The sequence below is a fragment of the Westerdykella ornata genome, assembly GCF_010094085.1.
Source record: "Westerdykella ornata strain CBS 379.55 unplaced genomic scaffold EI97scaffold_23, whole genome shotgun sequence".
Taxonomy (NCBI): Eukaryota; Fungi; Ascomycota; class Dothideomycetes; order Pleosporales; family Sporormiaceae; genus Westerdykella; species Westerdykella ornata.
This window is the reverse complement of record NW_022986873.1, coordinates 110,699-132,558: the sequence shown is the minus strand read 5'-3', so window position 1 is coordinate 132,558 and position 21,860 is coordinate 110,699. Positions and strand designations below refer to the sequence as shown.

General features: G+C 53.4%; 8 protein-coding genes across 8 annotated transcripts; 5 read left to right on the top strand and 3 right to left on the bottom strand.

The window, feature by feature from the left end:
- Nucleotides 1-241: 241 nt before the first annotated feature.
- EI97DRAFT_444483 (SNF5-domain-containing protein) lies at nt 242-2,751 on the top strand (the record flags this gene model as incomplete). The annotated part of the gene is made up of 2 exons (XM_033799906.1): nt 242-2,377; nt 2,428-2,751. The coding sequence occupies 2 exons, from the start codon at nt 242-244 to the stop codon at nt 2,749-2,751; spliced, it is 2,460 nt and encodes an 819-aa protein (XP_033651464.1).
- Nucleotides 2,752-3,555: 804 nt separating this feature from the next.
- On the top strand, nt 3,556-11,130 carry EI97DRAFT_382569 (uncharacterized protein; the record flags this gene model as incomplete). The annotated part of the gene is made up of 11 exons (XM_033795862.1): nt 3,556-4,231; nt 5,029-5,136; nt 5,200-6,105; nt 6,274-6,499; nt 6,993-7,119; nt 7,333-9,239; nt 9,435-9,522; nt 9,725-10,074; nt 10,124-10,675; nt 10,729-10,936; nt 11,008-11,130. The coding sequence occupies 11 exons, from the start codon at nt 3,556-3,558 to the stop codon at nt 11,128-11,130; spliced, it is 5,271 nt and encodes a 1,756-aa protein (XP_033651463.1).
- An 888-nt stretch (nt 11,131-12,018) lies between these two features.
- On the bottom strand, nt 12,019-14,252 carry EI97DRAFT_403158 (asparaginyl-tRNA synthetase). The gene is made up of 3 exons (XM_033796499.1): nt 13,390-14,252; nt 12,507-13,328; nt 12,019-12,440 (listed from the first exon to the last, which is right to left on the bottom strand). Exons 1-3 carry the CDS (start codon nt 14,166-14,168, stop codon nt 12,314-12,316), a joined length of 1,728 nt encoding a protein of 575 aa, XP_033651462.1. The 5' UTR covers nt 14,169-14,252; the 3' UTR covers nt 12,019-12,313.
- Nucleotides 14,253-14,391: 139 nt separating this feature from the next.
- On the top strand, nt 14,392-15,734 carry EI97DRAFT_435568 (uncharacterized protein). Its single transcript, XM_033798892.1, has 4 exons — nt 14,392-14,693; nt 14,745-14,855; nt 14,909-14,988; nt 15,038-15,734. The coding sequence occupies exons 1-4, from the start codon at nt 14,623-14,625 to the stop codon at nt 15,292-15,294; spliced, it is 519 nt and encodes a 172-aa protein (XP_033651461.1). The 5' UTR covers nt 14,392-14,622; the 3' UTR covers nt 15,295-15,734.
- Nucleotides 15,285-16,161, bottom strand: EI97DRAFT_435567 (signal recognition particle, SRP9/SRP14 subunit). The gene is made up of 2 exons (XM_033798891.1): nt 16,061-16,161; nt 15,285-16,011 (listed from the first exon to the last, which is right to left on the bottom strand). Exons 1-2 carry the CDS (start codon nt 16,088-16,090, stop codon nt 15,610-15,612), a joined length of 432 nt encoding a protein of 143 aa, XP_033651460.1. The 5' UTR covers nt 16,091-16,161; the 3' UTR covers nt 15,285-15,609.
- A 54-nt stretch (nt 16,162-16,215) lies between these two features.
- Nucleotides 16,216-18,937, top strand: EI97DRAFT_469157 (uncharacterized protein). Its single transcript, XM_033801698.1, has 2 exons — nt 16,216-16,357; nt 16,415-18,937. The coding sequence occupies exons 1-2, from the start codon at nt 16,297-16,299 to the stop codon at nt 18,895-18,897; spliced, it is 2,544 nt and encodes an 847-aa protein (XP_033651459.1). The 5' UTR covers nt 16,216-16,296; the 3' UTR covers nt 18,898-18,937.
- Nucleotides 18,938-19,107: 170 nt separating this feature from the next.
- On the top strand, nt 19,108-21,206 carry EI97DRAFT_435565 (dihydrolipoyl dehydrogenase mitochondrial precursor). The gene is made up of 6 exons (XM_033798890.1): nt 19,108-19,336; nt 19,391-19,470; nt 19,522-20,004; nt 20,051-20,272; nt 20,319-21,028; nt 21,091-21,206. The coding sequence occupies exons 1-5, from the start codon at nt 19,210-19,212 to the stop codon at nt 20,991-20,993; spliced, it is 1,587 nt and encodes a 528-aa protein (XP_033651458.1). The 5' UTR covers nt 19,108-19,209; the 3' UTR covers nt 20,994-21,028; nt 21,091-21,206.
- On the bottom strand, nt 21,081-21,853 carry EI97DRAFT_138453 (uncharacterized protein). The gene has a single exon (XM_033793185.1). It carries the CDS (start codon nt 21,572-21,574, stop codon nt 21,167-21,169), a length of 408 nt encoding a protein of 135 aa, XP_033651457.1. The 5' UTR covers nt 21,575-21,853; the 3' UTR covers nt 21,081-21,166.
- Nucleotides 21,854-21,860: the final 7 nt, after the last annotated feature.

The window sequence follows — 21,860 nt, the reverse complement described above, 5'->3', positions numbered from 1 at the left end:
TCGGTTCGCGATGGTTGTCGTTGCGCAGAGGGCGCTGGACGTTGGTGGAGGTCGACCATCAGCCAGAGCCCTGCGCTGCCCCTGCCTGTTGTCGCGACCCGCGCGGTGCTCCTCAGCGCTCCTGAACCATAGATTGTCCGCATGCACTAGTCTAATATCTTCCAGCAAGCACGACCGCGACACAGCGCGTAGGGCACTCGCTAGGTGCGCGCTGTACCTCACTTCTTAATCGCATCCTCCGATGCCCTCGCCCGCTACCCAACCGCCGCCGGCCGACCGCGGCCAGACACTCGATTCTCCATCCCAGCAGGCTCAAGGAGCATCGCCCCACGTGAATGGTACCAATGGAAAGAGCGCTGTGCAACAGCCCGATGACCATGACACAGTAGACAGACCAGATGACGACCAGGCGATACAAGAGGGTAAACAGAAAGCAAAGGCGGTCCTCGCCGCCTCGGGAGTGAACCTTGGCACTAGCACCCCGACAAACGCCGACATGCAAACTGGAATGGCCTCGTCAGCTGTCGCCGAAGGTGTTAATGGCGCCTCCAAGGGTCGGAAGCGCTCGCGCTCAGGGTCACCGAAGCCCTCGCAGTCCCCTATACAGGAGATCTCACGGGATGAACCTCCGCCTTCGAAGAACAGCCTCTTGCAGAGATACATAAACCGTGACCAGTTTGCCACTATAGCATTACTCGAACGCGACCAGCTCAGCGTCCAAATCACCGATCAGCTTAATGAAGATTGCAAGCTTTACAGAGAATGGTATGCCGCGCGGCGACACCAGGATCCTGGCTCTGTCTTCGGGTATGGCTATATGGGCTACGGAAACGGCGTTACGGAGATGAAAGGATCGCGGTTGCAATACCCAATGCAAGCCAGACGCCCAGGAAACCGAAAGTCAAGACCCTACCCTCGCGTGCCCAGGGACAAATTCCTAGCTCAGGCAGAGCAGATCGAAGAACTGGTCCCGCTGAGGCTGGATATTGAGTTGGACAAGATCAAGTTACGTGACACCTTTACCTGGAATCTCCATGATCGCATTACCGACACGGCAGTCTTCGCTGAGAATCTGGTGGAGGACTTCCGCCTCCCTATAGAGCTTCGACCTTCCCTCATCCAGCATATCCATCGTGAGATGAATGAGCAAATACAGGATTACTATCCGCACCCTTGCATAGATGAGGAACCCCTTGACCCACACCTTCCATATACCGCATATAAAAACGACGAGATGCGCATACTCATAAAGCTTAACATCACTATTGGCCAGCACACACTGGTCGACCAGTTCGAGTGGGAACTCAACAATCCCTTGAATTCGCCTGAGGAGTTTGCCCGGCAAATGGCATGCGACCTTGCTTTGTCCGGAGAATTTACCACTGCGATTGCACACTCGATTCGGGAGCAATGTCAGATGTTCACTAAAAGCCTCTACATAACAGGTCATCCATTCGACGGAAGGCCTGTGGAGGATTCAGACATACGGGAGAACTTCCTCCCGTCACCATTACCATCCGCATTCCGGCCAATGCTCTCAGCCAAGGACTATCAGCCATACCTGTATGAGTTGAACGAGGCCGAATTGGAAAGAGCCGAACTCTCGATTATGCGTGAACAACGGCGGCAGAAACGTTCTGTCAATCGTCGTGGAGGTCCGGCGCTGCCAGATCTGAAGGATCGTCAACGAACAGTCCGCACTTTGATTGTATCTTCTGTACTTCCTGGGGCGGCCGAAACCATTGAAGAAAGCCACATTTTCAAGATTACGCGATCCAAGAAAGCAGGTGCTCGTCCGGGCCGCATCAATGATGATGATTCGGATGAGTCTGAAAGCGAGGATTCCGCTCCAGAGTCACCCGCTCCTTCGCAGATCACAGGCGGTACTGCGCGAACAAGAGGGTTGCGCCAGTCGGCCAGCGTGGCGAACGCTGCCATGCGGTCCGCATTGGGAAGATCTGCTACCCCGGAGGTCTCGTCCCTCCATGAAGTTAGGTCATCGTCTCGATCTCTTAGGCACGAATTCCGTGAGGAGAGCGCGTCTGAGCCATCCTCCCTGATTGTGAAGCTCCGCATCAATCCCAGGAGGTTTCGAGAATTCTGGCAAAATCCGAAGGCATTTGCAAGACCGAAAGCGCCAACCCCTTCTTTAGCCGCCACACCCCAAAGAGGCACACCCGGTGCCAATTCCATGCCGCCACCGCCTTCTCCGGCAATGGCATCGCAATCCAAGTCTTCTGGTAACGCGGCTTCCGTGGAGGCGTCTCCGAAGCCACCGTCGACACCCAGTCCCGCTCCTCAATCCCAGCAGAAATGGCAGTATTACCCTGATGGACGCACCGATGCGCCGTTCCCTCAAGTTCCCGGAGCTGCAGCAGTAAGTATCCTGGCACGACCTTCGTAGATGCATGGACTCACTCTCCCTAGCCTCCACCGCCTCCATGGCTGCAGGCAGCATGCGAGGCTCTGCATGCGAAATATCCCGATGACCAATTCGAGGCTACAATGCGGTACTGTATCATCAACAAGGAAACCAACACGAATGTCAATATCAGCGAACTTCCTCCATCCAAGACATTACCCCCGCACCTCAAAGCGCAATATTTACCTCGTCTCCGCTGCAATGACTGTCCCGGGAAGGCGTATACTGCTGGGCCCGGGCAATCGGCCGACAATTTCGAGGTGCATTTGAAGAACAAGCATCACAAGGCGAATGTCGACCGTCGGCTTGGAAGAGGAAACTCATCATAACTCTGGGCATCCCGTGGGACTGTTACTGTTACACTTTGGCGGTTTTCGAGTCAGCGGTGCATTTATTATATCCCATCAACATGTGTTATAGAAACCCCTGTACAAAGTCACCATGGAGCAATTGCAAACATTGAAGCCAAGGAGGTTTCGCTAGCCTGTATCAGTGTCGCTTCCGCTTATCCCTCGTCGGTTGCTTTTGGAGAGCGGTCAGCTGGCTCTTGTTGGATTACCGTATTTTGATGTCGATTGGGTGGCTTTTGGATCTAGGTGGTCTCGGAATACGGAGCAGTTGTTGCCAGTGGAAGCTTCAATCTGCAAATGCTCTTTCCATTCCGAAACCAGATCAGTAAGTCGGTAAACGACGTCAAGAAGGTCGTCCGAGAGCCTGTCCTTCGTACCTAGGTAGAGCCTACCAACAGCTGCATTATTTTTACCTTTTCATTTTGCTAGGAAGCCCAAACAAAGATGTTTAAAGGGCAACGGCGTGTACTGTTTAGCATTGGACGTCGAAATATGGAACCCCTTCGGTCGTGGAACCTTCTATTCTCTTGCAGGCAACCAATTATAAACGCAGGAGGGTGTTCCCCTGATTTCGAAACCTTCTTCACGGGCAGCATTGGAACCAATATAGCTCTTTCCAGCGTTATCCTGGAAGGACAACTTGAGCGCGCTAATCCTAAATACACAGGTACCAAGAATCCATCACGTGTTCGGGACTATAAACATGCATTTGGCTGCAAATGGAGGCGTCCTCGTCCCCGTCCTCATCCTGTCCTTTCTTTCATTCTTGCAGCCACTCCAGCCATGAAGAGGGATTCGGCAGTTCCCATACCCATCCGCATCCTCTCGCACAACATCCGCTATGCAACGACTAAACCTGGTCCTGGTGAGGAGCCCTGGAGCCAGCGGAAACCTCTCCTCCTAAATGAATTGCGGTACCATACACGACATAACCCGGAATCATTCATTTGTTTGCAAGAGGTACTTCACGAGCAGCTTGTTGATATACTGGACGGCCTTAACAGGTCTACACCCGTATCTACATCTACCCCTACGACCCAAGAATGGACTTCGATAGGCGTCGGCCGCACCGACGGCCGCCAATCCGGTGAATACTCCCCGATCCTCTTCCGGCCCTCCGTCTGGAACCTCACCTCATTCGAAACCATCTGGCTCAGCGAGACGCCCAATAAGGCCGGCAGTGTAGGCTGGGACGCCGCGCTGCCCCGTATCGTTACTGTCGGTGCGTTCGAGCATAGAAGGACAGGGCGGACGGTGAGGGGTTGCTGCACGCATTTTGATCATCAAGGGGTAATTGCTAGGCGGGAGAGCGCGGCGTTGATTGTTGGGAAGGTAAAGGAGTGGGAGCGGGATGGGGAGCCAGTACCGGTGTTTCTGGCCGGGGACTTGAATTCTACGCCTGAGCAGGACCCATACCGGGTGTTGAATGAGGGAGAAAGCCCGGTGAGGGACGTGAGGGGTCTTGTGGAGGCGGGAAGGAGGTATGGGAACGTGGCTACTTTCACGGGGTTTGAGGGGAGGGAGGAGGATAAGCAAGTTATTGATTTCGTGTTTGCTGGGGGCAAAGGTAAAGAACGAGGTGTGGATGGAGGTGGAAAGAAGCAATGGGAGGTGGATGGGTATGCCGTGTTGGAGAATCGGTTCGAGGATGGGGTGTATTGCTCGGATCATAGGGCTGTTGTGGCGGACTTGGTGTTGGGCTCATGAAGGTCTTATTTTAAGGTCTATCTATATAAAGTACATACAATGATAGAGATGCCTGGTCGCGTGCCCAGAAAACCTCCAAGGTTGTTTCATGATACTACTTGTGAGGCTGCTTCCGATTCTGTTCTCGGGTTCGGTGACTTCCCACAGTCTTTTCTATTTGGCGGTCGAAACAGCCGTCTCACCTGCAACACTACTTACTTGCAATATCTACTGAAGCCGTGAATGTCTCACACTGCCTAATCCGTCGAATTTATCTATTGTTGTTACCGGGGACTATATTTGAGCCGCTAATAATCTATTGGACTCCAAGCGAGGAGCACCCCGCAGAGGGGCACGCGAGCCTGCACGAAAGTAGCACGCCAGGCACAAAACAAGCCCGCTCCCGAGCTCACCTTCTCTCCACCTCTCCCCATTCGAGGCCAATCTGCATTCAAAGGACTCTGAACATGGCCGAAGAAACTACTGTCGGTATGTCTGGCTCTTGAACAAGGCGCACACACGCTTCACCGGCCACCACGGCGGAGCTTCATGTATGCGACGTCATGGGAGCTCACTTTGCTGATCCGAGGGCAGATTACACTCTTTCTAACCCGGATACCCTTACCAAGTACAAGGTAGCGGCGGGAATATCCGAGAAAGTCCTTAAGGAAGTATCAGGTAGGTGAAAGCTTGACGCCAGAGCTCTTTCCGTAGCAGAGGACTCGGACTAAAGGCCCCCAGGATGGTGTACTGAAGGCGCCAACATCGTCGAGCTCTGCGAGCGCGGCGACAAGCTTCTCGAGGAAGAAATCTCAAAGGTCTACAAGGGCAAGAAAGTAGCCAAGGGCATCGGCCACTGCACGACCGTCTCCCCGAGCTCCTACATTACCCCATATACTCCACTGAAGTCGGACGCAGAGGAGGCGGCTACGACGCTGAAGAAGGGTGAAGCGGTCAAGATCCAACTGGGCGCTCAGATTGATGGCTTCCCTGCTATCGTTTGCGATACCATTCTGGTGGGAGAGTCTGGCGAAGTCAGCGGGCGCGAGGCGGATCTTATGCTGGCCACATACTATGCCAATGAGCTACTCCTGAGACTCATGCTTCCCCCCGGACTCCTGGCTTCTGGAGATGACGAGGAACAGAAGAAAGCCCGGGCGCGGAAGCCCTATACCCAGTCGCAAATCACTCAGATGCTGGAGAAGGTGGTTCACGCGTACGATTGCAATCTGGTTGAGAGCACCACCATTTGGCAGTTTGAGCACAACGAGATTGAGGCCAAGAAAAAGATTATTCTTGCACCAGGCGAGGGTGTCAAGGGCGAGGGTCTTCCCGAGGTGGGCGAGGCGTGGGGTGTTGAGATGGGCGTCAGTCTGGGGAGCGGAAAGGTCAAGACTCTTAGCAACAGGGCGACGCTGCACCGCCGCACTGCTGCGACGTACGGCCTGAAGCGACCAACTTCAAGGGCTCTCCTCTCGGAGGTTGTCAAGAAGTTCGGAACTTTCCCTTTCAGTTTGAGACAGCTTGATGATGAGAAGGCCGCAAAGGTTGGTGTCGTTGAGTGTGTCCGCGGCGGCGTGCTCCGACAGTATGAGGTCGTTGGAGACAAGAACAATGACCCTGTTGCCAGACTCTTCACCACCATTGGTATGTGACACTTTTCCTGCGGCACTCCCTTGCATTATCGCTCCTGATGGAGCTGAGCGGAGCTGATGAACGGCGACCAAGCTGGTCAGCCGTGAACAGCGAAGCGCTTCTCTTTTTATTCACAGCTCCAAGGTTATTTTTCGATGCTTATGCTTACTGGTTCTACAGCGATAACCAAAAACGGCATCACGCGCATCGCTGCTCCTCCTGCACTGGATGTCTCAAAGTACAAGACGGATAAGAAGATTGAGGACGAGGAAATCCTCAAACTCCTTGAGCAGCCCATCGGGAAAACGTCAACCAAGAATAAGAACCGCAAGAAGAAGAAGAAGCCCGCTAAGAAGGCTGCTGCTGGTGGTGGTGAGGAGGAGGAGGAGAGCAGCGGCGACGAGGAGTAACTCGACGTCGAGAGGAGAATCGTCAAAGAGGCTCACGAGAAGACATCGTCTGAGAGCCTTGACTCATTTGAGCGCAAATAATTCCGGTTACTGAGAGCTACCCATTGGCATGCCCACATTTGGGGGCCTCCACGGCTGGCCGATGAGAGGTGTCACCGTGGAGGCGTAGGCAGATATGGGTTAGGCAGCCTGGAAACAAATGAAAAAAGCCTATAGCGATCTTCAACAGCACAAGTATTTCTCCGTTTAGTGCAATCTAGTCTGCTGTGTGAGATTCACCACGATCAAGCAGGGGGCTAGCTCCCAGGTCATGTGGTGTAGCCTCCCTCCGTAAAAAACATCTGGGGTGTATGATGATGCGCATACAATGATAAAAAGCTGATTGTGCTTTCTATTATCCTCAATAAGTGGACGACCACCAGTAGTGAGTGAGTGAAGAGTATAGGGGGACGAGATACCTATAAGAAGCTCTCTCCCCCCTCGACGGAGAGTTTCCCTCAACCCTCCACTTTCCGACCATCTTTTCGAAAAGTCTTCTTTCTTGCAGACTTACAATCGTCAAGAATTTCCAACATCGACCGCACTCATCGTTGCGGTACTTTTGCTGTGCTTTTGGGTGAGGCTAGGGGCCCCCAGGTCTCCGCAACTCGCCAATTTCTACGCTCCAACTCTGTTCCTCACTTTACCACTCCAACGTAATCACCGTCCCCCACCCCGACAGGAGGACACGCACAGCTGGAGCTATTTTGCACGTAAAATAATCCAGTAGTACGCGTGGTAAGTATGCCTTTCACTCGTCGGCGCGACTTTCACGCTGATAAGCACCCAGTCCCCTGGAGTCGCCATGCCGGCTCTCCGCAAGAGCGCGCGCAAGAGCCGGACTAGCACCCCGTACGCAACTCCCACCGACCTCGACTCTCCACCCTCCGACACGCGAAAGGACAAGCAGCAAAGCAACCTTGACGGTTGGATAGAGCCACCACCCAAAAAGCCCGTTCCCTCATTCGAAGATCACGGCTTCGCACGACACGGCGTGCTCGAGACCATGGCACCTCTGGGAGTGCGCCCAAATGCGAAGATGAGGCAACAGGCGCGTGCCTTAACTGAACCCGCCACCCGTAACGGGCCTTCCGGAAGAGCTGGCGTCGATTCTGGTGTTGAGGATGCCGTGTCCACCCCAGAGGCGACACCTGCGCGGGAGCTCGAACGCGACGATGACGGCAAGGAGGATGATGAGGAAAACTCCATGGAGGCTAAGACTCAGGAGGAGGATGAAGACGATGATGAAGAATGGCGTCCCGCTAAGAGCAAGGCGAAAGCGCAGGTCGCGAAAACTCCGGTCAGGGGCAAGACGCCAATGCAGAACAAGACACCCAAGCAGAAGACGCCCATACAGAATGGTATTCACAGGACGCCGGCCACGGGCAACAGCATCAAGAGCCAAGGTCTACCTCCGCTCATCGACGACGTTGCAGAGAGCGCTGCCAGGCAACGTATGCTCATCGTCATCAACGATGCCGTCGCACGGGCCCTAGCGGACAACAGGGCATTTGTCGGGGAAGCCCTGCGAAGGATGCACGACGAGTCTGAAAGGGACCAAGGCCTTCGCGACGTGTTGATAGCGGTGATTTCTCAGTCGGCGACACCGGAGCAGTACCACACTTTCCGCACCTACATCAAACAGGCGAAGCGGCGCATCAAACACGAAGCAAAGGCACGAGGAGACAACAAAACCCATATTTCACGTCGGCCTCCGAAGCTTCACTCTGCACGCAATTCCTCACCTGCTTCGTCCACACCCGCCAGGGGAACACGCACTGCCTCACCCACGAAATCCACCGGAGCCACAGCCTCCTTGGACGACGCTGCTGGATCTACTGTATTGCCTTCTGATCCGATGGATATCGATGGGGATGAATTATCTTCGGCGCTGCAGACTGTCCCAACTTCACCGGTTTCTGAAGCAGTCGAATCTCACGCACTTGCCACCGCTCCCACCCTTGCCAAGCACTCACCGTCCCCTAACCCCACACGAATGTCATCAAAATCTCCGACCAAACAGAAGGAGATCAACGGATTCTCTGCGGTCGAGCAAGACGCAGATGCTGGCATCGCTACCAATGCGCAGTCTCCCGCGGCAGAGACACCAGAGTCGGTCGTCGCTGCAATCAGTGATTCCGATCTCTCGGACGTCAACGAGGAAATCGTTCAAAATGGCCCTCCAGAGCCTCTCCGAACCAATGCAAGTACTCCTGCTCCAGCGGCTGCAAAGAAACCTCCGGCTATTGCGCGGGTTGGTAAGAAGTCGCGAGCAAGTTCGGCAAAGCCAAACGGTCGGCAGGAGAAGAAGCAACCCCCGACCCCCGAAGAGCTGGCTGAAGAGGCAGAGATTCTGAGGCGTAAGGAGCAACTGGCAGAAAAACAGCCCGTTAAACTGTTCGTCAACCCGCCGGTGTCGGAAACGCGCTTTGAAGACGAGATGCTCGAGACGGAGTCCCTCACCGAGTCTCAGATTGCTGTCGGCCCACCGATGGACAGTGGTAAAGGGCGTCGCGCCGGAAAAGCATCGCATCCCGCCCTCTCTCTGGCTACGGGAAAGCGGTTGCGGGAAGACACTGCTGGGGGGTCCTCGTCCCGGCCTGGCTCAGCTGCGTCGACGCGGCCCTCTACTCCTGCACTGGGACCTCCGCAAAAGAAGCTTCGGCTGAATAATGGCAATGCTCGTATCAAACGATCGTAAGTCCTCGTTCCCTTTCCTCCCGCGTTACATGCATTTTGAGTTTTTCCGATGTGCTCTCGATGGTGCGTAGAGCGCTGCCCAGGCACAGGCGTGAGCGACTGAGCACCGTCTACGTGTCTTACGTGTTTGCCTATGTGTTTCGGATTTCTGAGAGACTCGAATATTATCACTAACTGCATTTGTGTGCACAGGCCGGTCAAGAATCGTAATGGGCCTATCGCTGGCATGTCACAAAGTGGTGGCGGTTCGAGACAGTTCGGGCCTGATGACAATGACCCCGTAAGTGCCACTTCCCAGTGCTTGCGCCCAACCACTCACGGCCCACTTCCTCTCTTCCTCCTCCACCACCACATCATCATCAACACAGAACCCGTCACTTTCATAATCCATCTCCATGCTTCTCACAACACTCGTTGAAAAGTCGAATTTGCCTCCTTCACCTCCTAGCTCTGTTGTATCATGTTTTTTAACTCTACGTCAGGATTCGCCGCAGACTGAGAGCGACGACTTCTGCTCTGCCTGCAAAGGCCCGGGCGAGTTTGTTTGCTGCGACAACTGCACGCGTGTTTTCCACTTCCTCTGTTGCGATCCTCCTCGCCTCGATCCTCCGGAGGGCTCATTCCTGTGTCATGACTGTGACGCAAAGCAGAAACGTTCGGAAAACCGCGGAGTAGATGCGCCAACACCCAAGTACTTCGTTTCCCTCTTCAAAAACTTGGAGTCTACCATCACCCGGACATTCTCCCTGCCTCTGGACATCCAGAACTACTTCGAAGGCGTCTATGCTCGAGATGACGGGTCCTACGCAGAAGAAGTCAAGAAGATACCCTTGTAAGTCCGGTCGCACATGTGTTGATTGCGCCACACTCACGCATCCCAGGTCTAAGAATCCGTATGGCTACCAGAAGCCAGATTACATTCGGACTCAGGATGCAAATAACAAGATGATCCTTTGTGTTCAGTGCGGCCAGTCGTCCGGGGGCAAGCGACAACTGATCCAGTGCAACTTTTGCGACGCCTTCTGGCACCTGGACTGCTGTGACCCGCCACTTGCTAACCCACCGCCGATCAATCTGGAGTCTACTACTCGGGACGCTTGGAAGTGCCCGCGTCACGTTGATCACGACCTTCGCAACGGAGTTCTCCGCCAGAGAAGCTTGAGTGCCTTTGACGATGAGGACCTGGACATGACAGATGCTGTACCTCGCGTGCAGGTCACGCGCAAGATCCGCAAACCCAAGCAAGCACCTGTTGTGGACCCGACTTTTTCGCGCGGAATGCGCAACGATGGACTTGTCGAGATTATCAATGATTCTGATGATGAGACTGATGGCGAAGGCAACTACATATTCGGTCCGGAAGATGCCAAATCAAAGGTTTACCGCATCCCTGAAAAGGGCATAATTCTCGACTTCCTTGACAAGGTCAAGCGGTAAGTTTTGACGATTACCCTTATTTTGACTCGAAATGCTGATGAGGTTGTAGTGAACGCATCGAACAGAGGCGGGCAGAGCGCAAAGCTGCCAGGGCTGCAGCCCGAGCTGCAGCCCAACGCAAAGCCTCTCACCAGATGTTCGCCGTTCGCCCGATCGAGCAGCAGCAAGCAGCACTCCATCTTGCACAGCTTGCGAAGAAAGAAAGCGACATTGGCCTCAATGAGGCGAACGTTGACGCGCTTTGTCTCACTCTCATGGTAAGCATTACCCACTAAACGTCCCCCGCTTATCATCGTCCTGTTTCAGCGCTAACATTCCGCCCTTTTAGGCCGAAGCCCCTGCTGATGTTGTGTCCGCGATTTCGAACGGAGGACCAGGCCCATTGACAGAGGAGAAGCGCGCTGAGCTACTGAAACTCAAGGAGCTTATCGATCGCGCTCTGAAGGGTTGAGCTACACTACTCCGCGGAGAGGAGCGGATGGTAGCAGCAAGGGAATGACGCGTGGTTTTGCCGTAACTCTCCAACAAGGTTTTGGAACGGAGCGGCTGCGCAGATCATCGGCATCATTTTCATTTCCAGTTGGTTTGATATGGTTCAAATCTTCTTGGCGTCCGTCAACATCATCAACGGCGATTCCCGTGCCCTGGAAGAGGCTGATTGCCGTTTGAGCCCGAAGTGTCCGGTTGCTTTCTTTTCCCGCTTGGCTTTTTCCCCTGGAGTCTTTTCCGACTTTCGTTACTTGCTACTACTATCGGTGTATACACACGCACACACACACATCGGACTGCATAGCGTGGAGTTATTTCTTCCTGGTTTCCCAATCCCTTTTGCGTAGGCGGCGATTTCCGTCTGAGGAGGGGATTAATTTCGCTCGTCGGGTGATTGAGCTGGGTCGCAAGCGACCTGGGTGGAGCGCGAAGGGATCGAGAGGTGGAGAAAGCTGGTGATCGCGGGATGCTCAGATTGATTGATGGAGAGGTGGATTTGACGCACAGGGAGGGGGTTAGCGGTGCACTTGCGACGGAGCTGGAGCTGGAGCTTTGGGGATTTGCATATCGTGTCTGGTTCTGGCGTCATGGCAGCGTCTTCTCCTGTGGAAGGGCATGGGTCCGGCTGGAGTTGGAATGGCATAGCTATGGCAGATGGGAATGATTGAGAGCGGACATAGTCTGCGTGCTTAGGTATGCTCATGGGCATGCATGCTGCGTCAATGGACATGTAATCTTGTCACGCGGGTTATGAGATCTCAAACGTGGTTTGACTTTGACTGTGATGTGCTCTTTCTACCTGCGAAAGTGTATGTAAAGTATGGTGTTTGGGGGTCTACACAGCGTCCCCGGAGGGAAAGAGAAACCACGTTGAGAGGGGATCAAGGCTGTGCGTGCTTTTGACAGTCATGTCTATTGGTATTGCCACTACACGCTGCTACGGCTTCTTCCGCTTGATATCTCTCCAAGTCATACCACCTTCGTATCCGCGTCTTCAATCCATCCTCCTCACACGCTCGCCTCAGTCCTCAACACCAAGGAATTCCTCCGGAGACGAAAGGAGGAAATAGACAACGTCTATAGCAACTCCGCCCCTAACAGCGTGAACCTATCTAGACTCCCAAAGATGAAGTCGACACTTCCACTCAAGGCTTGCAGCGACCAAAGTACCTGGGGTACAAGCAGCAATCCCTCACCGTATGCTGCTTGCACAACCACGCGAGGAAACGCTCGAGACCGAGACCGTAGCCACCATGGGGAGAGCTACCATATCTGTTTCCCAAGTCAGCATATTTCATTCACACACAGCACCATTAAAAGAAACCCAGGGAGACTCACTTCCTCTGATCGGTATACCAATAATACGGCTTCGGATCAATCCCCTCCCTGGCAAATGCCGCCATCAACTCCTCGTAATCGTACATCCTCATACTTCCGCCTACGATCTCGCCCACGCCGGGCATGAGGCAGTCGACGCTCTCGGTGACGCGCGGGTCCTGCGGGTCGCGCTGCATGTAGAAGGCCTTGATCTCGGTGGGGAAGTGGGTGAGGAAGATGGGGCGGTTGATGATGTCAGTCATGCGGCGCTCGGCGGCCTCGGCGATGTCGTCGCCGAATTTGTGCGGGTGGCCTTCTTCGTTGGGGATGTTATGCTCGACGAGCCAGTCGATGGCTTCCGAGTACTTCATGCGTTTGAAGGGGCGCTCGGGCATCTGGAATTCCGGGTTGAGGTCCAGAATGTATTGCTTTATCGTGGGGTCGGACATGGTGACTTCGAGCACCCGGCACATGACGTGCTCGAGGTGGTTGAGCAGATCGTCAAAGGTGATGAAGTCGAGTTCGGCCTCGATGTGGGAGTATTCGCTGAGGTGGCGGCGGGTGAGGGACTTCTCGGCGCGGAACGATTTCTCAATGCAGTAGACGTCTCCCATCGAGGGCAGGCAGGTCTCGAGGTAGAGTTGAGAGGACTGGGTAAGATAGGCCTCTTCAGTGTAGTATTGGAACTTGAAGAGCGTGGCGCCGCCTTCGACCTGGGTCTGGACAAGAGCGGGAGGGCTGACTTTGCGCATGCGGAGCTCCTTGTAGACGGTGTTGAAGGCGAATTCGACGGCGTCTCGCACAATCATGACCTTGGAAGCGTTCTCTCCTCGGAGGGTAAGACTGGATGAAAGTTAGCAACGGGCTATTCTGCACGGAAAACAGGACACCCAAGTTCACTTACTGTCGCAAATCTAGGAGGGTCGCGTGCTCCGTGTCCTTGGAGACCCTGTTGGTAATAGCATCATCACCGCCGGCGGCCTTCCCTCCTGCATGGATAACATAGTAATCCGCGTGCAGTTCCCTGTTGTTGGGGGCATGTGCGCCTGCTGGAACCTCCCTCAACTCTCCTAGGATCTCCATGCTCGTCTCGCGTGTGAGAGTAAGAGCATCGTATGTCTTCGCAAGGTCACCTTGAAGGATGACCTGCATGAAACCGTAGCCGTCCCTTAACGTAACGAACATAACCTCCTTTTGCCTCCGCTCTCTGTGTACGCGTCCAAAGACACGGACTCTGGTACCCTTCTTCTCAGCCCCATCGCCCAATTGTATCTTTTCTGGGTCTGTATCGTCGAGCTTGATCCTGATGGGGGTCGGGAGCGACTTGTCTTCCGTGAGAACGATTTTCTTCGCCTCGTCGAGCACCTTTTTCCGGTCGGCGTCCGCCTTTAACCGCATCTCCAACTGTTGCTGTTCCTTCTCTTCCTTCTTCTTCCTTGCGGCCGCCATGTTGACGGCCTTCTTGAGTGCACTCTTTGGAGCGGGCTTCCACTCTAACCGCGCGCTGGCCTCCGCGCCCTCTGGAATCTCTCCTGTTAGACTCTTGCGAGTGAGGAATTTGGCTGACCCGCCATGAACGTAAACCGCATAAGCAAGTGATTTATAGGGAAGATCGTCGGTGCCGTTCTGGAGCGAACTGTCCTCTCCGGTGTCCTCGTCGATGTAGTAAGTCTGTTCAGCCATGTTGGGCAGACAATTGTGGGAAAGGCAGGCCAGGAATCCGATTCACGTAGAGTTAGGAGGGCGGACCAGCCTCCGGAGCGTGTACTGAGTTTGTTGTCAAAGTGAAGGTGAGGACGTGTGGTTGAAGACTCATACACAATTTCGGTCGGCGGGGCCCTGGCCGAAGCCCCGCTATTAAATAAGTGGCCTATCCGCCTCTGATACGCGCTATGTCTCCGAGTGAATCCTTGATTAGCCTCAGGGGAAAGGCTACATAACATATCCCTGGTTTACTGTGTACATGTATATGTTCTTATAGCAAGTTAGGTACATCGAAATGTGGCTAGAGTCTGTTTGTGGCGCTGAAACTGTACCCCTCATCTACCTTTGTAATACATATTCCTCATCGAAGGAAGAAATGTCGCAGTAACCTGAAGCTGCTCCGCTTTTCCTAGGTCTCCTCCTATAAGTGAATATGTCGGATCCGAGTCTCTACACCTATCCTTCCCCTCTAGAGGGCTACCAGGGTCTGGAACCCCTTCCTGAGTACGTTAGGAAAAGCTGTTACAAACGTACTGATCTGATTGTTTGATATAGGCAGAAAGCTGCTGACGGGAAGTCGTACGTGAATCCACCAGCCGAGAAGAAGAGCGAAGCATACAATGCCTTCGTTTCTCCTATCAGAAACGATGAGCGTAGCGGCTTTGAGTATGCGTCTCGAGGTCATGCCAACGAACGTGCTTATTTACGGACACCACCAGCGTTCATATATACTTCCTCCAAACAGAAGAGGAGGAGGTCAAGTTTGCCACCGAACTCTGGGAACGGATAAGGCGAGAATGTCCGTTACTTGTGCCATTCAGAGAACCTACGCTGACCAGCTGTTGCAGTCCCCGAGCTTCGAATCTACAAGATATGGGACAAGCCGATTGGGCCTCATCCTATGGCCATGTTTGAGGTGAATATATTCACACCAGAGCAGTTTGGGGCATTCATACCTTGGCTGGTGATCAATAGAGGTCCACTGTCCGCTCTGATTCATCCGAACACGGATGAGGAGGAGAGAGACCACACGCAGAGGGCTACGTGGATGGGCCAGCCACTGCCATTGAATCTGCGGCTTTTCAAGAGGATGAGCAGGAAATAGAGCTCTGATTCACGTAATACGTGGGGTCGAGCGTGATTCGATGGAGGTATTAACTTTACAGGCGAATACGTCTGGGTTCTCTTTTGGCTTCTCTCAGTATTTGGCGTCTAATACCCTCTCTCCCACCTCGCCAGTTCTGTGTGTGATGGTTCCGACTCCTACCCCTAGAGGGAACAGCGCCTCCAAGTGCTCATCACGGGATATGTGAATGTTCCCATCCGCTGGAAGACAAACGTGTTTCCAGACTCAAGTTCCATGAGGCATTTAACCATATGCTCAATGTATCGCTGTGCTTGCCTGTTTACACTTCCCTCTTCATACTTTCGTCTCTGCGCTTGCACCTTTCTTTTTCTTCTTGTCTTTCTTGCCTTTCTTCCTATCCCTCTTCTTCAACCCGCTCATTCCTGCCTTACAAGCTTCGGCATACCGCGCATAAAACTCCTCTATTTGGTCCGGTTGCACAACTGTGGATATCTTTATCTTCTCGACGCTTTTCCTCTCCGTCCCCGCCCGCTTCGACGAATCGTTATTTGATGCCCGGATTAAGACTGGCACTGGCTGCTCTGGGTGATATGTGTCCCATAGCGGATCCTCAATCATTTTATCCGCTGAAGGGAGTTGCACATTTCTGTATGTGAAGCGCTTCTGCGTGAGGTACACACTGCCGTGGCCTTTGGTGCGATTGAGCTCGAATAGATTCGCGAGTTGCTTGAAGAACTGCCGCCTCGTTAGTCGAATTGCAATACGCAAGTAGCGATGTGGCTACCTCATCGTTCGTCAAGTGCTCCCCAGCCATATTGCGCCTCCACTGTCCTTGCGCAAATAGCTCAGACGTGAATTTGAAGGTGGGACAAATGATGTGCGCTGAAGGACGGGGTTGGGCGGGCTCGGAAGGCGGGGAACTACGCCAGAGAGGACCCTGGCTTGCATTTCGGACCTCCGAGCGCCCCTTGGAACTTTTTTCTGGAGCCCACTACACCTCAAAACATCAACCTTGGAACGATGCGGCAGCGGCAGTTCTCGGGTCCTCAGTTGCCGAAAGCTCTTCGCGACCAGATTGGAGGTGTGTGCGATACTGTGGCATCTTTCGGAAAAGGAAGAAATTGCTAACCTGGCATAGATCCGGCGAATCTGAAGAACGGGCGCGGGCGCAACGGTCCACTTAACCGCAAGGAGAGACGGAAGGCTGAGAGAGAAGAGAAGAAGGGGCACAAGAAGCAAGCTCAGGGCAGAAACGGATTTCGGCATAAGCGTACCGAGCCGGAATCAGAGGACGAGGAAGCGGACGGGTTCAGCGAGGACGACTTTTCCACGCCGGAGCCGGTGCATACCAGGCCCTCGCAACAGAAGCCGCTGAAGAGTATTCTAAAGAAAACGAATGACGAGGACGCTCCAGAAAGAAAGAAGGCACCGTCACCTTCGCCACCTCACCGTATCTCGAAAGCGGTTAGGGACCGACTTGCTGAAGACGATGCAGAAATTGCGGCGCTGGAGAAGAAACTCGGAATCAAGGGAAAAAATTCAAAGTCCGGGTTTGATGATGGCCTGGACGAGCTTTTCAGAGATCTAGACGCTTTGGATAGCCCAGATGACACAGGTGGTGATGGACAAGCCAAGCGGAAAAGGGGCGAAGACGAGGAGTGGCTTGCCAGTAAGAGGCGGAAAGCATTGAACAAACGTGAAGAAAGCTCAGAGGATGAAGGCTCTGACGAAGGAGGCTTCGATGAGGCGTCAGATGATGATAGGGGTTCAGGGCTCGAGTCAGACATGGAGTCAGACATAGATGAGGAGATGGACGAGGATGACGACTCCTTCAATGGGTTCGAATCGGGTGAAGAGGATGAAAGCGTTGAAGATGTAGTACCTGAGAAGCCACGCGTACGAGAGAACCCGTACGTCGCCCCTGTCGCAAGCGATACACCACAACCCGCAAAGTACATCCCCCCAGCCCTTCGGGCTCCCCCGTCATCAGATGCCGAGGCTCTGGCTCGCCTCAGGAGACAGATTCAAGGTCTCCTTAACAGGCTCTCAGACGCGAATATGCTGACGATCTTGCGCGATATCGAACAAGTATATCAGAGCAATGCTCGCGGTTACGTTACTACTACTTTGGTGGATCTGCTCGTAGGTCAGCTGACCGACGAGACCGTTCTGCTTGATACGTTCATTTTACTGCATTCAGGCTTTATGGCTGCTATTTTCAAGGTCATCGGGACCGAATTCAGTGCCCAGTTGGTGGAGCGGATAGTGTCGGAGTTTGACAAATATTACCCAACAAACAAGACCGGAACAGGGAAGCAGACGACAAATCTCATCTCAGTCGTCTCCGAGCTATACATGTTCCAAGTCATTGGAACCAATCTTGTGTTCGACTATATCAAATTCTTTCTAGAGGAACTGTCTGAGATCAACACAGAGCTGCTTTTACGAATCGTCAAGGTTTCCGGACCCCAGCTGCGGCAGGATGATCCCACTTCGCTGAAGGATATCGTATTGCTGCTTCAGAAATCCGTCGCAAAGGTCGGAGAGAGCAAGCTTCCGGTGCGGACGAAGTTCATGATCGAGACGATCAACAATCTCAAGAACAATCGCATGAAGACAGGAGTGGCGGCTTCCGCCATAGTCAGCGAGCACAGAACAAGAATGAAGAAGCAATTAGGGTCTTTGAATACGCGCAATATCAAGGGCACGGAACCGTTACGGATAGGTCTGTCGGACATCAAGAATACCGAAAAGAAAGGAAAGTGGTGGTTAGTTGGAGCAAGTTGGCGGAATGACCCTGACGAGAGTGTGCCATCCCAAAAGGACGAACACCGCGGGGCAAAAACTACCCAAGTCCTCGATTTGGGAGAGGACGATGATGTTGATCTGCTTCAACTGGCACGCGAACAACGCATGAACACGGACGTGCGGAGGGCCATTTTTATCACCATCATGTCAGCTTCTGACTACAATGACGCACACATGCGTCTGCTGAGGCTGAATTTGAAGAAATCCCAGGAGGCGGAGATCCCTCGCATCATCGTCCATTGTGCGGGTTGCGAGAAGACCTATAACCCTTACTATACTTTCCTTGCGCGGAAGTTCTGCGGAGATCATAAACCACGCAAAAGTTTCCAATTTGCGCTTTGGGATGTATTCAAGAGTTTGGGAGAGCAGGGAGCAGAAGGGACTGGATCGGACGACGAAGATGAGTCCGGTAATGTCGACTTATCCTTGAGAAAGCTGGTCAACCTTGGCAAGCTTTATGGAACACTGATTGCCAATGATTGCTTGTCCATTGCTTGCCTCAAGCCGTTGAGCTTCCAGTATCTGAAGCCCAAAACTCAGACGTTCATCGAGATCCTGCTTTTCACAGTCATAATGGAGTCACAGAAGGGGGCCAAAGGGAGAAGAGACCAAAAGAAACTGCTGAATATCTTTGTCAATGCGGACACGGCACCAGAGATGATTCCTGGTCTGCAGTACTTCCTGAAGAAGGTCGTCCGGAAGACGAAGCTCACTACGGATAAGGGCGAAAAGGAGACGGTGCAGTGGGCATGCCAGGAGGTCGCGGAGATGTTGACAAGACTGATGTCAACAATGGCTTTGGATGAAGACTAGATACCATGACGAGCTTGTTTGCCTCAAATAATAGATAAAGTAATCGTGATTTTAGCATCAGATATTCCCCCCCCGCCTTAAGCCGCGCAATGCCGCTGTAGGGCTGCGGGAATTACTTACTGGTGGACAAGGCGATGTGGCTGACCAATTCTCTGCGCCACAGTTCTTGGTTCCGGTAATCCTTAACGGGCTCAACACTTCATCGCGGAGTGTCCGTCATCTGCATCTTCCACGCCCCCAATTGGCACTCTTCTCCCTCTTCTGCCGTATTGCTTGCGGTATTCTCCTGGCTTGTGGTCACCTCCTCACATCATGTTCCGAGCTGCTGTTCCTCGTGCAAGGTCGCTGCTCCCTGCGCGACCAGTGCCTACCAGCACCTTTTGCGCTCCAAACATTTATTTCCAGGGCCGGTTACGACGAGGCTATGCGTCGGACTCTGGTGAGCTTTATCATCAACTTCCCAGTCTGTGGAGCTTCCACTAACCGTTGGCAGAGGAGAAGGATCTGGTCATCATCGGTGGAGGCGTTGCCGGATATGTCGCCGCGATAAAAGCTGGACAAGCTGGATTGAAGGTGCGCGGGCACTTTCAAGATGGAAATCCACATTCCTAACGCATGATGCAGGTTGCATGTATCGAGAAGCGTGGCAGTCTCGGCGGAACCTGCTTGAACGTCGGCTGTATCCCCTCAAAATCCCTCCTCAACAACTCGCATTTATACCACCAAATTCTGCACGACACCAAGCAAAGAGGCATCGAGGTGGAAGGTGTCAGCGTCAATCTAAAGCAGATGATGAAGGCCAAGGAGACTTCTGTATCCGGATTGACGAAGGGCATTGAGTTTCTTTTCAAGAAGAACAATGTGGAGTACATTAAGGGCACGGGCGCATTCCAGGACGAACACACTGTCGCAGTCAACCTCATTGATGGCGGCGAGACCACTGTTCGCGCGAAGAACATCTTCATCTCTACTGGTTCCGAGGCGACGCCTTTCCCCGGTTTGACTATCGATGAGAAGAAGGTCATCACCAGCACCGGTGCTATTGCGCTCCAGGAGGTTCCCAAGAAGATGGTTGTTATCGGCGGCGGTATCATCGGTCTTGAGATGGTATGATCCATGGAATAGCTGCTGTGAGCACAGCTAACTGTCATAGGGCTCTGTGTGGTCCCGTCTCGGTGCCGAAGTCACTGTCGTGGAGTTCTTGGGCCAGATTGGTGGACCTGGCATGGATGCTGAAATCGCCAAGATGACGCAGAAGATGCTCACCAAGCAGGGCATGAAGTTCAAGCTGAACACGAAGGTCACTGCTGGTGATGACTCTGGAGAGGGCGTCAAGGTCAACGTGGAGGCTGCCAAGGGTGGCAAGGAGGAAGTGGTATGTTCTTCGAAAACCTGGCCTAGTGCATGTCTAACTGAAGTAGCTCGATGCTGATGTTGTCCTCGTCGCTATCGGCCGCCGACCCTACACCGCTGGCCTTGGGCTCGACAACATCGGTCTGGAGACGGATGAGAGGGGCCGCATAGTCATTGACCAGGAATACCGTACAAAGATTCCCCACATCCGCGCTATCGGCGATGTCACCTTTGGACCCATGCTTGCCCACAAGGCCGAAGAGGAGGCCGTTGCTGCCGTCGAGTACCTCACGAAGGGCTATGGCCACGTAAACTACGGAGCAATTCCATCCGTCATGTACACCCACCCGGAAGTCGCCTGGGTTGGCCAGAACGAGCAGGAGCTCAAGGCCGCTGGCGTCAAGTACAAAGTTGGCACGTTCCCCTTCTCTGCCAATTCAAGAGCGAAGACCAACTTGGACACTGAGGGTATTGTCAAATTCATTTCGGACGCTAACACTGATCGGATATTGGGTATCCACATTGTTGGCCCCAACGCCGGTGAAATGATTGCGGAGGGCACTCTCGCCCTCGAGTATGGCGCAAGCTCCGAAGGTAAGGCGGACCATAGCAGTAATCGCTTGGAGAAGAGAGAAGCTGACAGAGCCGCAGACGTCGCCCGCACATCGCACGCCCATCCCACCCTCTCAGAAGCGTTCAAGGAGGCAGCTATGGCGACTTATGACAAGGCAATTCACTACTAGACTTTTTCGTTTCCTGGAGGCTTTTCTTAGCAGCTGCGGCACCATTAGCACGTCGAGTTTGACGCGTTTGACGATAGGGGGCTTGTGCATAGTACCTGTATTATATCTTGCCTGTTTACCCAAAAGCCACAGGTTTCTCAGCTTGCCTCTGCCATAATACGAGTCTGAAATTCTTAGATGAGAGTCTGTTGGTGACTTGCCATCTTCCATTCCTCGTCGCTAGTCCCCTCTCCAGTTCCCTCCTTCACCCATGCACTGCAGCAGAGGGCTCGGAAGACTGTGTCGTCTCTCACAGCTTCGACGCGGTAGTAGATGAGGGCGGCGTCCCTGCCCAGGGGTATTACCTCATCGTGCGATAGCTTGTAGCTCTTCCAAGGTCGATATTCTGGGCTTTGTAGCATTTCGTGTAGGGTGGGCGAGGAGTTGGCAGTGAGGAGAATGTCTCCGGGGAAGATCATGACGGGATTTTTCGACAGAAGCGGAATGAGGGAGGGCCCCGAGGCGCAGAGAGCTTGCCAGCAGCGATGCTCCAGGTGACAGATGGCGGTTGTTAGGGCCGGGTGGGAGACGGGTGCTGTCATTGTTGGTGGATGGGGTTGCTGGAGATGGAGGTGGTGGCGGCTAGAAAATTGTGTTAATGTAGGGATGGGCTGTTGTGATATATCCTGTTGTGAAGCTGTGGTGTTGTACTTGGAGGGGCACCTTCTGGAAAGGCGGGCGGTCACGATACATCCAACTTCTTGAGTTTTAGCTGTTACATACACCAAGGCAATGGGCGTTTGGTGGGTGACGTCACTTTGAGCTACGCGGCTTGGAATACGAGTTCTTTGTACACAGTTTGAGGAACATTGTGTAGATATCCGTTTT